The following is a 17,211-nucleotide window of genomic DNA, read 5'->3' on the forward strand; positions in this document are numbered from 1 at the left end:
GCAGTTGATGTTTGCTAAATACAAGGATGAAGAGTCTTGAACCAGTCATGATACTATATATATATATATATATATATATATATATATATATATATATATATATATATATATATATATATATATGATGTTCTTGTGTTTCAAGTACATGGGCCAGACGTGGCCGTCAAAGAGGCCGGGAGGGTCTGGTACCGTGTAGTTCCTTGTATTGACACTTAATAAGGACATTGATAAATTGTTAGTTACTGCTTGCTCTTCCGACTCGATGTCGGAAAAGTGGCTAATTTGCAGGCTAGTCCAGCTGCATCGTGGCCCATGTTCACTAAACAGTAATGTCATTGGATGCTCATATCACCTCGTACTTCGGTACAAGGTACATTATTTAAAAAACAAACAAACAAAAAAACCCTTAAACTGTACTGGAAAGCAGGAAGTGAACAAATGTAACAGTTAGTGATTGTAAAAGTACCAGATGGAGGGGTAGGATTTAATAAGCTTTGCTTCTTCCTACTCCTTTTGGACATGTGGAACTGGGAACTGATTATGGGATGCACTCAATTGTAATCTGATGCATGTTCAAATGAAATAAAACCATTACCATTACCATTACCATAGCTTGCCCATTTTAATGCATATTTAATGTATTTGGTTCACTGTGTTGTGTTAGTTGGTTGTACGTCAGAGTTGAACGTACATTGGCCAGTGAGAAAGCTGCCTTTCGGTTTAGCTCCCTCATCATCACAACCGACTGGTGCAGACTGTCGATGCCGCACCAATTTGCTAATCTGGCGTTCTACCCTTCCCCCACTCTTGAACCAAACCCTGAGGTTTCGAGGCAGGATTCAATCCTCGACCTGAAGATGGCACTCCACCCTTTTCTGGGTGAGAGAACCATGGAGTCAGACTTGAAGGTGTTGATTCTCATCCCAGCCGCAAGCTATGTGTGCATATTTATATACCAGCAGACTTTGTATTTCTTGAAAAGTGATCAAAGTTTGATGACTGCCTGAATGCATGCCTGTGGGTGTACAGAATATGCCATCTCTCTTTCAACGCATGTGACAAACTGTCTTCCTTTCATGCTATTTTTAGTCAATTTACTAAAGGCCTCGTTTTTTAAGACAAACAGCACAAAGTTAATCTCCTGACAAAACCTATAGCATCAGCGGAATAAAGAACACCTTGAAATTCTACGTCTTTGCTCCTTTCTCTTGAGTTCTGTGCGCCTTTTTAAAGATTTAATAAGCAAAGAAAAACCACTTTGCTGTCAAAGCAGTGAAATAATGCACAGAAAAGCTGTTTACTGCTATCATGTGACTCACTAAGCAATTTCCAAATAAATGTCAGAGCTGAATCCCATGAGAACTACAGAGAAGCGCATCTGAGGAACGTGCCAAAAAGCTGTGTCCAATTAAATCCTGTCCACATCTCCCAAGTTGTGAAGAAGGGAAAACTGCGTGTCGCCATTTAGCAAATGAAGAAACAGAAGAACAAGTAGGTGGTCTGGCTTTGCTTTCCAATTTAGGAAGAGACGCCACGATTGTTTGGCATCGCCGCCGCAATTATATCACACACCTGTGTTCTTCTCGCAATCAGATAAACCCATGCAGCCTGGTGCAAATCCATTTGACGAGAACACGATTGCTCAAATAGGTCCATTTAGAAACTGAACATACGAGAACTCAAAACCTTGAACCTCGAAAAAAAGGTCACTGCATTAAATATCTACATTAAATATAAATACACGGAGGGAGGTGAAGCAAAGCCTCACCTGTCGGGATGATAACATAAAATAAATAAAATAATCCATCCATCATTTTGATACATTTATGCCGCTTATCCTCACTAGGGTTGCGGGTATGCTGGAGGCTATCCCAGCTGTCTTTGGGCGGGAGGCGGGGTACACCCTGGATTGGTTGCCAGCCAATCGCAGGGTTAAATAAAATGTATTAATTCATTCATTTTCTACCGCTTTTCCTCAAGAGGGTCGTGGGGGGTGCTGGAGCCTAATCCCACCTGTCTTGGGGCGAGAGGCGGGGTACACCCCAGACTGGTTGCCAGCCAATCGCAGGGTTAAATAAAATTCATTCATTCATTTTCTACCGCTTTTCCTCACGAGGGTCGCCGGGGGGGTATGTTGGAGCCTATCCCAGCTGTCTTCGGGCGGGAGGCGAGGTAAAAGCCCAGACTGGTCGCCAGCCCATAGCAGGGTTAAATAAAATTCATTAATTAATTCGTTTTCTACCGCTTTTCCTCACAAGGGTCGCGGGGGTGCTGGAGCCTATCCCAGCTGTCTTCAGGTGGGAGGTGGGGTACACCCCAGACTGGTCACCGGCCAATCGCAGGGTTAAAAAATTCCTTCATTCATTCATTTTCTACCGCTTGTCCATAGGTATGAATGTGAGTGTGAATGGTTGTTTGTCTATATGTGCCCTGTGATTGGATGGCCACCAGTCCAGGGTGTACCCCACCTCTCGCCCGAAGACAGCTGGGATAGGCTCCAGCACCCCTGCGACCCTCGTGAGGATAAGCGGTAGAAAATGAATGAATGAAAGTAATCAGAAGGACTTTGAAATGGATGCGTTGAGGGACGGTGGAGCCAGTGGAGGTTTTTAAGGAAAGGGGTAATGTGTTGACGGGAGTGGGTGGAGGTGAGGAGGATGGCAGCGGAGTTTTGAATATATTGTAGTCTGTTGAGGTTTCGGATGGTGTAACATAAGGAATACTGTTACGGTAGTTACGGTAGTCTGGATGTGACAAATGCATAAATGAGGATTTCAGCAGCAGAGAATGTAAGTGATGCACAGAGTCGGGCTATGTTCTTAAGATGAAAAAATGCAGTCCGGGTTATTTGTTTCATGGGGGGGGGGGGTTCGAATGAGAGAATAGTGTTGAGGAGGATGCCAAGGAGGAGCAGCTGTTGATGTACACAAGCTGTCGTCGATTTGTGAGGCATGACTGGAGCCAGGACAGAGCAGGAGTCAGTGATATTAAAGTTGGTCTTGAGGATAGAATGGCTGATGGTGTCAAAAGCCAGGGGGATGAAGATGCTAAGAGTTGGAGGAGATAAGAAGATCATTAGTGATTTTAATAAGAGCTGTTTCAGTGCTGTGCTTGAGAAGAAAGCCGGACTGGAATAGCTCAAACAGGCTGTTGGAGTTGAGGTGAGTTTGTTTCAAGAATTTTGGACAGTAAGGGGAGGTTGGAAACGGGCCGGAAACATGAGAGGTTGTCAGACTCAAGACCAGACTTTTTGAGTGTGGGGGTGATTGCTGCCAGCTTGAGACACTATGGAAGGGAGCCAGTAGTAAGTGAGGAGTTTATTATTCTTGTGATCAGAGGAGAGTTTATGTGGAGGCGGGGTTTGATGAGTGAGGAAGGAATAGCATCCAAGGAGCAAGTTAGGAGTTCAGATGGGTTTGAAATGGGAGAGCCGCTGAGTGGAGCCAGAGAGCAGTAAGACAGGGAAAACGGAAGACTTCAAGTTTGGTGGTGAGAAGTGAAGGAAAAACATGAAGGTTGATGGATTCGAGATTTCTAAACCTTATTTCACGGTTTGTTTTTGGGACAATAAATGCAGTATATCGGTCAGATGGTCCATTATGTAGAGGTTATGGCTGGTGACGTTGGGGATTGTGATGCCCGTCGAGCAGACCAGACCAGATCCAGCATATGACCTCTGGTGTGGGTGGAAAAATTTACTTGCTGAGTGATGGAGAAGCAGCTAAGAAGGTCCAATAATTCAGTGAAAGTTGAAATCACCAAGCTTAAGGATGATAAGGTGGCATTTAAGACGGGTTTGTCTTAATGGGTGGTCATTGACGGGTCAATGACAGCAGTAACTACGTAGGTGGGAGGGACGGGACAGTGAATATGCCAAATATTAACATAATATAATATATTCAAATGAGTGAATATTAGCAAGAGAAATTGGATGTGTTGTCTGATTTAGGGCGAAGTAGTCCAGAGGTTTGTGGCCGGGTTTCAGTCAGACAGAGCAAGTCTAGTTTATTATCTGTGATGTATTCATTCAGGATGAGAGCCTTGTTGCTAAGAGAATGGATATTTATGAGAGACAGCACGATATTATATACGAGTTTGAGATTGGTCAAATTTATGTGTTTTGTTGTTATGATGATGAAATCCATCGGAGGCCGAGCGGTGAGACCAGTGAGATGGGATTGCGTTTTGTGGATCACGTAATACATAGCAGAATTGAAGCAAGTCGGCGGACAGTGGAAAATCTGAAGAGTAGGAATGAGCTGGTTATGAACTTATAAACGGGTATCCGTTGTCACATCCAAGTATGAATCGAGTACATCGTCATTATCTGTATTTGTGTTTAAATAAAATGTTCATTATGTACTGTGATTGGCCAGTCACACACCGCAGCGACCGCATTCATATCAATAGGATTTCTTGCCTCTATTTCGGTTTGTATCTAAAGTTATTTGTCTGGTAAAGTACATGCTTGTCTTACGTCATGAATGCTATTTTCCTTGAAATGTTTTATTTTGTCTTATTCAATGAAGTCATCATAAAACATGCATGCTACATACAATATCAGAATTTGGTTAACTTTCAGTTGGCAGTACACAGACAGTGGTAACATTAACCCAGTGACTGCCCACAGCATTAGGTACACCTGCACCATTGCTGCATCAAACACTCATAGCCTGCATGGCTATGGTCAAATATTACACCCCCCTCAATATGTTGCAGTATACACATTGCAATGTTAACAAAACACAGAGAGTGTACACTCGGGTCTAATATTCCATCCATAGCATTGTTTTCTGGTAGTAGAATCAAACATGGAGGTCAGTAGACCTCTAATAAAAACATCCTTAGTGGCGGCACTTCCGGAAGGAGTTGGTTGTTTTAAATTTATATTTATTTAGTGGCAAAATACAGGTTTATTGGTTTGGAACTAGTGGTTAGCACGCAGACCTCACAGCTAGGAGACCCGAGTTCGATTCCACCCTCGGCCATCTCTGTGTGGAGTTTGCATGTTCTCCCCGTGCATGCGTGGGTTTTCTCCGGGTACTCCGGTTTCCTCCCACATTCCAAAAACATGCTAGGTTAATTAGCGACTCCAAATTGTCCATAGGTATGAATGTGAATGTGAATGGTTGTTTGTCTATATGTGCCCTGTGATTGGCTGGCCACCAGTCCAGGGTGTACCCCGCCTCTCGCCCTAAGAGAGCTGGGGTACACGTGAGGATAAGCGGTCGAAAATGAATAAATTAGTGGTTTTGTAATGGTGATATTTGTTTAGGTATATTTTCTTTACATTTCTGCTAATTGTCGTCCCACACTTACATCCATTTATTTTGTGTTATCTTTGTTAATTGATTGATTGTGTGTTTTTTCCCTCCTTCCCTTACCTGGTGGTGGGAAGTTAAGGGATATATAAGGAGGCTTTTGCCAACTATTCAGGGTGGGAGTAGGTTGGGGAGTTGGCAGCAAAGCATTTTGATACGGTGTGGTACTTCTTTCATCTGCTCTCTTCTAATTTGGCTGGTGAGATAAAGTCACTCGGAAAACTTTGAAGTACTGAATGCCGTGTTTTTTTTTTTTTTTAGAAATATACTGACAGATTATTTCCCTGTTTGCCATCCTTGCATGTTTGCATAAATTACCAAATAAATCACACAGATCACAAAAAACATTAAATAATAAATCTTGCAAATCAGTCACACACATACAGTATACACGCATAAAGCGGAATAATAATAAATATAGCAGCTTCTACAGATAGTGGTGGACTCGCTCAGTCTTACTGAAGAGTCAAAGAGGCAATAGCAAGGTGCAGCAGATGCCGCGGCCTGCAGGAGGAGCTGTGAGAAAGGTTCTAACCAGATATGGAGACGAAAGAAGGGGCAGGTATAGGCTGGGAGTATTAATATTTGTCTGTTGAACTGTACTCCCAACCATGTCAGTTTGGCCTCTCTGACTTTATCTTCAAGGCCTCTAACATATAATGTCCCTCTGATATACTCCTTCCTGATCCTATCCATCCTGGTCACTCCCAATGATAATCTCAGCATCATCATCTCTGCTACCTCCAGTTCTGCTTCCTGTCTTTTCCTCAGTGGCACTGTCTGTAGACCAAACAACATGGCTGGTCTCACCACAGTTTTTTTCAGTTTTTTGTTCGTCCAGTCTTGAAATTTAGTTTGGATCAAAAACAAACTTTCCGCAGCAGTCCAGTGCCGATTGCTCGCCTCCATTTTTTTAAATCGAAGAACGTCATATCTCAGCATTTGCTGAAAGAACGCACCCGGGAAAAGGAAAAGATAAAGTTCAATCTTGCTAATATTTTATTATTAAGCTCGGCACATGTTTTATATAGATATATATTTTCTTTTTTAATAAAACTGGACTTGTGAATGGCGTATAGAAGGGTTTAGATTCTGTTCCACAGATGGCGCTAATGCACACGAAAGCTGCTTGCCAACCGCCAATAAACAACAGAAGAAGAAAAACACCACGAAGAAGAACGCAGTCTGACAACTTTCAGATTGAGCGGGTACAAGATACCTCAATCGGATTGGGGAAAGGAATATTCCACCCCTGGGAATCCGATTATATATTCATTCGGATTGGTACTTTTCTTTCGGAATGAGGTGTATACAAAGGTTACATTCTTTCTGTTTGAGCAAATAATGGAATTGGACTATTTGGGTCCATGTATACGTGGCTATTGAGAAGGGGTACATTTGCTGAATGTGTCCGTTTCAAAGTCTTTTAAACTGTAAATTCAGCATGGCATACAATTCCAAATGTCATGTTCCAGCTTTGTCGTTTTGTGGATGTGAGAGATGAGGCTCAAGGTGCAGGTAAAAGTAGATTTTAAAAGACCCACAGATGAGCAGTTACATTGACCATCAACAATGCTCCAACAGACAAAGAAGCACCCCGGCTGAAAGAAATAGAACACAACAATAACTAGCAGGTGCGTGGAAGAGGGAACGTAATAGCAGAAGAAAACTGACACAGACCAACAATGGGAATCTTACAAAATAAGAGCACGGAAACAGGAGCAGGAGTTACATCCGGACAGGCTCTGCAATTTGGGGGAAATTTGGGGTGCCGTACAAGTGATATACTGATAATATCTACGTGCCGTCCAGGCTACATGCATGTTTTTTCCCATGTTTGTACGTCGCCAGCACATAGGAGCACATACGTTACAAAGTACCTCCCCCATAAATGAGCTGTCACCCAGGCAACGATGTCGATCGTGACATCCAAGTTTGCTATAAGTAGAATCGTCTACAGAATGCTACAAGCGTTTATGTCTATTTTTTTTGCCTGTTAATCACTCAAACACGTACCTGATTCGATGAAGTCTTGGTTGAAAGCGTTCCAGGCTTCTTTACTTTTCTCCAGGTTCTCCTCCATGACCTTGATATCTGCAAAGGGACAGTTGCAGTCCGGGAAGCGAGGGGAGCATCGGCACCAGCAGTCATTGTTGCGGCACAGCAACTCGCCCTCTGAGTTGCACGCCACGTAGCTGAGGGCCGCCTCCACAAAGCGCCCACGAAGAAACTCTGGCAGGACATCCTGCAAGCCTAAAGGAATTCAAAATACAGGAGACATATGGTGAGGTCTTTGGACATTTGATGTCATTGATCTATATGTTTTATAGCTGTAAGAACAGGGGTGATCACTTGGTGAGTGGGGTTTAAGGGGGTGTGGCATTATGAAATGGGTCAACTAGACCAAACTTTTTCAATGGAGGGCCGCATCCTGATGAATTAAACTGACAGAAGGAACACTTTCATGTACTGCAACACTTATAGATAAGCTAAGAAGTGATTTATATTTCAAGCAACCTGCATCTGATGTAGTCTAGAGGTGACAAACACATGCTATGAAGCACATTATTTTTCCTTAAATCACACTTTTTCCCCTATTTTTTGCATTTCTATTGTTTTTTCCATGTTTCCATAATTTGCAACTTAATTCTTTATTTTGTTTCTCATAATTTACAATAAAAAAAATGAATTTCCCCCTTAGTATTTCATTGCTGGAGCCTATCCCAGCTGTCTTCGGGCGAGAGGCGGGGTACACCCTGGACTGGTGGCCAGCCAATCACAGGGCACATATAGACAAACAACCATTCACACTCACATTCATACCTATGGACAATTTGGAGTGGCCAATTAACCTAGCATGTTTTTGGAATGTGGGAGGAAACCGGAGTACCCGGAGAAAACTCACGCGTGCACGGGGAGAACATGCAAACTCCACACAGATATGGCTGAGGGTGTGATTGAACTTGGGTTTCCTAGCTGTGAGGTCTGTGCGCTAACCACTAGACCGCCGTGCAGCCCCTTAATATTTCAACTTTGCCAAAAAAAAATTCTTTCATTTTTCATCAGAATTGTATGTAACAGTCTTTTTTCACATGATATTATGACTTTTCTCGTAATATTTTTTCCTGTTTTTGCAGTTTAATTTTCAATTTTGAATGCGCCATTCAGGTCAATAAAAAACTGTCACACTTAGGACGCCCCTGGATGATGAAATTGCTAGTGAATGCTGAAATGCTGAAACTGAACTGAAATATATAATAGTTCTTGAAATATACTAAAAACATATGTGAAACATAAAATACATTTCCACCAATAGTGGGTGACATTGAGGGCAGCTGTGCATACAAATGTAGATTACCACTTCAAATGTGTTGCTGTGGAGTGAATGAATAATGGCTTTCACTGTATTAGTAAGGGGTTGCACGGTGTAAGAGTGGTTAGTATGTTGACCACACAGTCAAGAGATCGACGAGAGGGCAAACACTTTTTCGTAACTTTCTTGCCTGGACACCACTGGAAATAAAACATTGTTGGAGGTGTTTTAATAGCAGGCCTTGCAGGCATTATAGTTGTTTTGATGTTCATGTCTCACATAAGGATTGTAGATGATAGACAAAATAGTGTCGTTTTCCTTTAAGGGATTTGGTTCATTTGTCGTTTCTCCGAGTCGGCTGTTCAGATGTGTTTGTTTCTAAATTGATTTCTTACCAAATGGCTTTCTTTCCTAATGGGAAAATTATTATGTCAAATATTTATGGTTTCAATGACTTTATTGCTATGCTGAACATGAAACAAATGAAACCAAAACAAAGCCTCATCTTGTTTAACAAAAAGCTCCAATCTGTCTGAATTATTCACAAATGTCCAACTATTGACAGTGAAACAACACAACACGACACAATCAAATCAAAATTAAAATGTAAAATGCAAAACTACAAGAAAAACAATCATCCTGGTAACAGTTTTTGCATGTACAGCCATGATGTGCTTTATATATCACTATATTGACAGTTACTATGGTACCCATTATGTCATTGGATGCTAATATCACCTTGTACTTCGGTACGAGGTGCATTATTTAAAAAAAAAAAAAAAAAACTTAAACTGTATTATGGAAAGCAGGAAGTGAACAAATGTAACAGTTACTGATTGTAAAAGTACCAGATGGAGGGGTAGGATTTAATAACCTTTGCTTCTTCCTACTCCTTTTGGACATGTGGAACTGGGAACTGATTATGTGATGCACTCAATTGTAATCTGATGCATGTTCAAATGAAATTAAACCATTACCATTACCATAAAACAGACCGTTTTGGAAATCCAAGGAAATACAGCTGGAATAGGCGCATATTCTAGAAGTTCTAGAAAGCTTTCTCTATGGGTTATTGTGTGGAGCTGCTATATATGAGTCCACAACTTGTTCAAATGAAATAAAACCATATTTAGTGAAGATTGGCATTCATAAATACAAAGTTCCTCAGCTTTTGTTGTCTGGTACTCATTTCCCTCACCTTGCTTGTGTGTGTAACGCCTTCCCTCCCTGTTCTGTTTTATGACAAAAAAAAGACGAGAAAACAATGGCGGCTTGCTCACTTGAAAAAACTGCCTCCCGTCCTTCACTTCATAAGTGCTGTTTTGTTCTCAAAGGACTCTAATAAATGGTACAACCAGGTTTTTTACTTTGCTTAGCAACTCCCAGCTATGAATCATATATCATTTTAACCAGACATGTACAAATGGAAAAGCAATAAAGCATTAACATTATTCTGAAAAGGCATAATTGTTAATGTAGCTTTCTCATTAGTGAATGGTGCTTGTAGTGTTGTGGTCAATTAGTGTATGTGAGCTGTAAGTAAGACACAAAAGGTCATAGAAGTGCAGCTTTGCTATTGCTGGTGTCTTACGTGATGGCAGTGGCAGATGTCGTCTGTGCAAATACTGTACGTGAACATTTTCCACGGTTTATGATGATATAAGTAGCAACCGCCACCTTGTCTGTCGTCACTATAAAAATAAAACATCTGCTGGTGCAGACTGTCATGCACAGATTGTTTCCGACCTGTCGACTTTATTACTCAATTTTCTTTCATGGTGTTATTCTTGTTGTTCAAGACGTATGACGTCTAAAAAAAAAAAAAGAAAGCTTTGTAAGCACATTCTTTGAACTTTACTTGGGAAAAACTACAGTTTTAATTGCATACAAGGTGGTGATCAAATAGTTTTACCGTTGCATGATTTTGTAAAGATTCATAGTAAAAAATATATGTTGTTGTCAAACAGTTTCTTTCTGTCTTTGATTTGTATTTGTAGCCTGGTGACAAGCCAATCACAGGGCATATATAGACAAACAACCATTCACACTCACGTTCATACCTATGGACAATTTGGAGTGGCCAATTAACCTAGCATGTTTTTGGAATGTGGGAAATTGAACAAGGGTGGAATTGAACATTGGTCTCCCAGCTGTGAGGTCTGCACGCTAACCCCCACTCATCATTCATTCATTCATTCATTCATTTTCTACCGCTTTTTCCTCACAAGGGTCGCGGAGGGTGCCTATCCCAGCTGTCTTGGGGCGAGAGGCGGGGTACACCCTGGACTGGTGGCCAGGCAATCACAGGGCACATATAGACAACAACCATTCACACTCACATAGGCCAATATTTTTTTTTTTTTGTGTTCAGTCTCTACAGTACAGATAAATAAACAGATATCACTTTCTTAATTGTATTTCAAATCGGGGAGGGGGGGGGGGCATGAAAACATTTCTGTCCCCCAGAGGGGGCATGACAGAAAATAACTGAGAATTATATCCGTACATCATAAAGATGACTTATTAGTCAACTCCTGCACATATTCTTCACATGCTGGGATTATTATGAACAATAACAAAACGGGGCAGCACGGCGGTCGAGTGGTTAGCGTGCAGACCTCACAGCTAGGAGACCAGGGTTCAATTCCACCCTCGGAGTTTGCATGTTCTCCCCGTTTTCTCCGGGTACTCCGGTTTCCTCCCACATTCCAAAAACATGCTAGGTTAATTAGCCACTCCAAATTGTCCATAGGTATGAATGTTAGTGTGAATGGTTGTTTGTCTATATGTGCCCTGTGATTGGCTGGCTGGTGTACCCCGCCTCTCGCCCAAATACATCTGGGATAGGCTCCAGCACCCCCGTGACAAAAATGAATGAATAACAAAACGACCCGTGCCACTGCTTAAAAGTGTTAGAAACTAAAAAAAATAGTTGGCTAATTAAAATCCAGTTATGAGTTATGAGCCCAGGCTGTCTTACCTGTCTCATAACACCTAAGCCGTGGTGTATCATTGTCTTTGGCAAGCCAAAGTGGAGGCTTTCACATGCTTTGCTGAATCAGTTTCCCAGTCTGGTAATCTATTTGTTTTGTCAGAAGGCAATACTCAAACGCCTTGTCATGAATATTCATGTCTCTACTTTGGTACTTACTTGTTCGGTGGCTTAGAAAGAGACATGTAATTAGTCATACTTTCTCCTCTTCTATGCCTTGGCAGGTGCATTGATGTGTGTGTGTGTGTCTGCATATTTGTGTGTGTTTGCAAATCTGTTGTCAGTAGCTTGCTGTGAGTTCTCTGCATTTCCTGCTTTGATTCTGCCTTTCAACACCGCCGTGGCAGTCGGAGTTCTCTGTTACAACTCAGATCAGTGTGCTCTGAACGCTGCAAACAGCTGCATATCAAATACCAAGCCGTGTAAGAAGCTCAGTTGAAAAACTGATTCAATTCCATTTCTTTGTGGCTTTGAAGTGTGCTAGAACATCAAGTGTTGTTGGATATAATTGTGTTTTAACACGATATATGATGGACTGAAATCCATATATATGGGTGTGTCCGTACAAGGTGCTTCTATGCTAGGACTACGTTAAAAAGCCATAGCATTTCAGTATGTGGAATCAAACTATGGAATGGATTGAGTAAGGACCTCAAACAATGCACAACGATGAGCCAATTCAAGAAACAATACAAGCAGTTATTATGTCATTGTATGGTCATATCACCTCGCACGGTATGTGATAACACTCACAAGATTTTTAATTAGATTAGGAAAGCAGGAAGTGAACAAATGTAACAGTTCGTGATTGTAAAAGTACCAGATGAAGGGGTAGGATTTAATAAGCTTTGCTTCTTCCTACTCCTTTTGGACATGTGGAACTGGGAAATGATTATGTGATGCATTCAATTGTAATCTGATGCATGTTCAAATGAAATAAAACCATTACCATTACCATAAAACAGTCCATTACCATAAAAATCCAAGGAAATACAGCTGGAATAGGTGCATATTCTGTAAGCTCTAGAAAGCTTTCTCTATGGGTTATTGTGTGGCGCTGCTCTATAGGAGTCCACAACTCAATACAAAGGGCCGAAAATGAGCATAATAGGTCTCCTTTAAGATTAAAATGTTATGCTACTAAAATGGCATTATTCATTCATTCATTCTCTACGGGCGAGAGGCGGGGTACACCCTGGACTGGTGGCCAGCCAATCACAGGGCACATATAGACAAACAACCATTCACACTCACATTCATACCTATGGACAATTTGCAGTGGCCAATTAACCTAGCATGTTTTTGGAATGTGGGAAGAAACCGGAGTACCCGGAGAAAACCCACGCATGCACGGGGAGAACATGCAAACTCCACACAGAGATGGCCGAGGGTGGAATTGAACCCTGGTCTCCTAGCTGTGAGGTCTGCGCGCTAACCACTTGTTCGCCGTGCCGCCCTTAAAATGGCATTATGTTTCCTTATAATATTATGACGTTTTCTCGTGAAATTGTTCAATTACATGTTTTCATGATCATTACACCATTGTTGGCGCTTTTTTAAAAAGTGTCCTTGTTAAGTCATATTTTTAAAATGTGCAACGAGCAAATAAAATTAGCCTGGGCCGCATTTTGATCACCCCTGCATGAATTCATTACGTTATGTGTTGGCAGCAGTCAAAAAGTATAAAGTTTCTTCTTGAAGACAACTTTTGCTGTGGCCATGTATTTCACACAAATATGGGTCCCACACTTCCTATGTCTCCGCCGGAGGGATTGCACTTTTCATTTTGAGCAATTTGAAGCTCTTAGGCCTCCCCCATGGACACCACTCATCTGCTATTGCTACATGTGTGTGTGTGGCTTTGGATCTCGTTCGAGTTTTAAGGGTCCATGCCCATTCCTTGCTTATACTTATACTATATTCCTTACTTTTGAGTGTTGGCATTTGGCTGTAACCAGATGCTTCATGACGTTATTCATTCATTCATTCATCGCGGAGGGTGCTGGAGCCTATCCCAGCTGTCTTCAAGCGAGAGGTAATATAATACATTATCACATACTACAGTATTAATTGGCCCTGTACCCTAGAAACCGCCCATGAATGATACGGGAAAAAGGCCGAAATGATACTGTGTCAAAGCCCAGGGCAGTGATACTGATAAAATATAGAGTTTAACCATGTCCAGTATCAGCCCCCGTAGCTGTCCACTCAGAGCGCGCTGCTCTGGTATATCGTGCCCGTGAAACAACCAATCAGAGAACAGCGCACAAGCGTGAACACACACTATAAATATTCCTAGTGCTTCTCTAGTCACCAAAAAAACCAAACTTGATTAATGGAACTTTAATTGTCAGACATTGATAAGATAAGACTATTGATAAAATATTATTGTTGAAATATTTTTGCAATTATTGTGTTTACACTGTTTAGATATAATACATGTAATAAACTGAACATTTTCTGGAAACAAAATGGTCTTTTGATTAAATAGTATGTGATAATAAGCTCATGATTAAATAGTATGTGATAATAAGATAATTATTACCAGTATCATGCCCCCAAGTGTCAGTATCAGCCTGATACTGACACTTAGGGGCATGATACCTGGCCTGATACCAGACAAACCATGAATAAAATTGAATAAAAGAATAAAATTGAAGAAGAATAAAATTGTAAAAACAATCAAAAATCAGCAGTAATTGCGAAAAAATAAACTATGACAAAATAGCTGTAATTCTAACTTGAGAAAGTTGCAATTTTACGAGAATAAAATTGTAATATTAAGGTTGTATTTATAGGTTATAGGTTATTAAGGTTGTATTTATAGGTTATCACATGGTTTGTCTGGTATCAGGCCCAGTATCATGCCCCCAAGTGTCAGTATCAGGCTGATACTTTATAACCTATAAATACAACCTTATTTTTTCGCAATTACTGCTGATTTTTTGATTGTTTTTACAATTTTATTCTTCTTCAATTTTATTCTTTTATTCAATTTTATTCATGGTTTGTCTGGTATCAGGCCAGGTATCATGCCCCCAAGTGTCAGTATCAGCCTGATACTGACACTTGGGGGCATGATACTGGGCCTGATACCAGACAAACCATGTGATGATCTTATTATCACATACTATTTAATCACGAGCTTATTATCAACCATGTGATAACCTATAAATACAACCTTAATATTACAATTTTATTCTCGTAAAATTGCAACTTTCAAAGTTAGAATTATAGCTATTTTGCCATAGTTAATTTTTTCACAATTACTGCTGATTTTTGATTGTTTTGTTTTCTTGTTAATTATATTTTTAGAATGTGTTTCATGCAAATTAAAACAAAAGCAACAATGTGTCAGCGTGTCCATGTTTTGCAGCACTTTCTGATGATCAGACGACACACAAACATGCAAACTATGTCAACTTGCAAATGACAGTGTGGACAGTAATGTTCAGTAAGATCTGATTTAAACAGCCTTACAGACAGTGAATTGACAGTTCATGCAATGTGTGTGTGTTGTGTTTTTTTGGCTTGTTTTGAGCTTTCCTCTTCGCTTTGTGTGATTTGATGATTGTATGCAGAATGCAGGGAAAAACTGCAGGCATAAATAGAACCTCCTTAGTGGATTGCAGGCTTAAGCTTTTGGCATACCATTTTAAAAGGCAATTTCCCTCTGGCACGAGGACTCGCCCTATTTTGTCCATCAACCTCTCTCCTTACATGCTTTCGTTTAAGGACTTTGATGCCAGAAGCGACACAGATAAGAAATTATTAAATCATTTGTCATGTTGCATTGCTCAAAAGGTTGACTATGACTGTTGGTGTGCAGAGGATGCACTCAAGGTGATTTCTGGACACTAAAATGGAGAGCTTTACAGACCTTTCACCCTGCAGGACATTACACTTGGGATTCTCTGTCCGTGGACAGACTGCTGGTGACAGATGGATTTGTCACAGAAATCTATAACTGTGTGTAGTGCGCTTCTTTGAGGGCAGACATGTCACAAGATTTGATGCCCTCCAAGGCGACCATCAAGCAGCTTGGAGCAATGGTGTCGTTTCTGTGTAAAATAAAATGCCGTCACATTCATGACTGTGAACTGTGAAATCCTCAAAGTGCTGTGTTTTAGGACTGTCATATTTTCAAGATGATGTTGACACTTGAGTCTAGAACTGACAAAGATGTCCATAGACGTCTTTTCAAAAAGTAACGTTGCCTGCCAAAGACATCAACATCTTTTTGCTTTTTTTTATTGCGGGAGCTACAGATCAAAGTCTTATGCATCTTGTTTGGGAATTTCAGACTTGTAGGCAATGTATTTTTGTCCCGCTGGAGGAGGCAACAGTTACATTTTCCTCCAATCAGCAGCAACAGCTTGGATATGAAGAAGACAGAAGTTGGTGAATTGAGTGCTGACAGAGGGAAATGGCGATGGACTGTACATGAGGAAATCCAGCATAAATAAAAATACAGGTAATTTGGTAATGGTAATGCATGCATCAGATTACAATTGAATGCATCCCATAATCAGTTCCCAGTTCCACATGTCCAAAAGGAGTAGGAAGAAGCAAAGCTTATTAAATCCTACCCCTCCATCTGGTACTTTTTTAATCAGTCACTGTTACATTTGTTCACTTCCTGCTTTCCATAATACAGTTTAAGTTTTTGTTTTGGTTTTTTTTAATAATGCACCTCGTACCAAAGTACGAGGTGATATGACCATGCAATGACATAATGGGTACCATAGTAAGTGTCAATATAGTGATATATATAGCACATCATGACTGTACATGCAAAAACTGTTACCAGGATGATTGTTTTTCTTGTAGTTTTGCATTTTACATTTTAATTTAGATTTGATTGTGTCATGTTGTGTTGTTTCACTGTCAATAGTTGGACATTTGTAAATAATTCACACAGATTGGAGCTTTTTGTTAAACAAGATGGGGCTTTGTTTTTGGTTCATTTGTTTCATGTTCAGCATATCAATAAAGTCATTGAAACCATAAATATTTGACATAATAATTTTCCCATTAGGAAAGAAAGTCATTTGGTAAGAAATTTGGTTGTGGATTATTTGCAATCGCGAACAAATAGAGGTGACGTTGGTGAAGGCATGACGTAGGTGACGCAGTTGGTATTGACAATAGTAACGAGCTAGTGCTTAGCTTTGTTGTGTCATTTGGTGCTACACCGGATCACGCCCACAAACGCACCAGAAAGAAGCCAGCAGGGTCTGTGCACAGAGGCGTCAAATAAGTCAAACCGAAATGTAGTGCAGTTCCTGCACGCACAAGATTGCTACATGGCTTAGCATATTAAACTAAAATACTCTTGAGTATATACTAACACACCCATGCACACATCGGTAAATTGTTACACACAAGCGCTTATAGATATTATGCGTACCCTGCACACAGACGTCTATACTGTTACACACACATATAAATGTAAGGGGCTGCACGGTGTTCGAGTGGTTAGCGTGAGACCAGGGTTCAATTCCACCCTCGGCCATTTCTGTGTGGAGTTTGCATGTTCTCCCTGTGCATGCGTGGGTTTTCTCCGGGTACTCCGGTTTCCTCCC

At 40.7% G+C, this 17,211-nt stretch overlaps 1 protein-coding gene across 1 annotated transcript in view; it reads right to left on the reverse strand.

The window, feature by feature from the left end:
- brinp2 (bone morphogenetic protein/retinoic acid inducible neural-specific 2) overlaps positions 1-17,211 on the reverse strand; it is a 139,559-nt gene that overhangs the window by 15,823 nt on the left and 106,525 nt on the right. The window contains exon 6 of the mRNA XM_058065287.1: positions 7,338-7,574. Coding sequence (XP_057921270.1) covers positions 7,338-7,574 — 237 coding nt within the window. The remainder of the gene's footprint in view (positions 1-7,337; positions 7,575-17,211) is intronic.

The sequence above is a fragment of the Doryrhamphus excisus genome, chromosome 1 (genome assembly GCF_030265055.1).
Source record: "Doryrhamphus excisus isolate RoL2022-K1 chromosome 1, RoL_Dexc_1.0, whole genome shotgun sequence".
NCBI classification, from domain to species: domain Eukaryota; kingdom Metazoa; phylum Chordata; class Actinopteri; order Syngnathiformes; family Syngnathidae; genus Doryrhamphus; species Doryrhamphus excisus.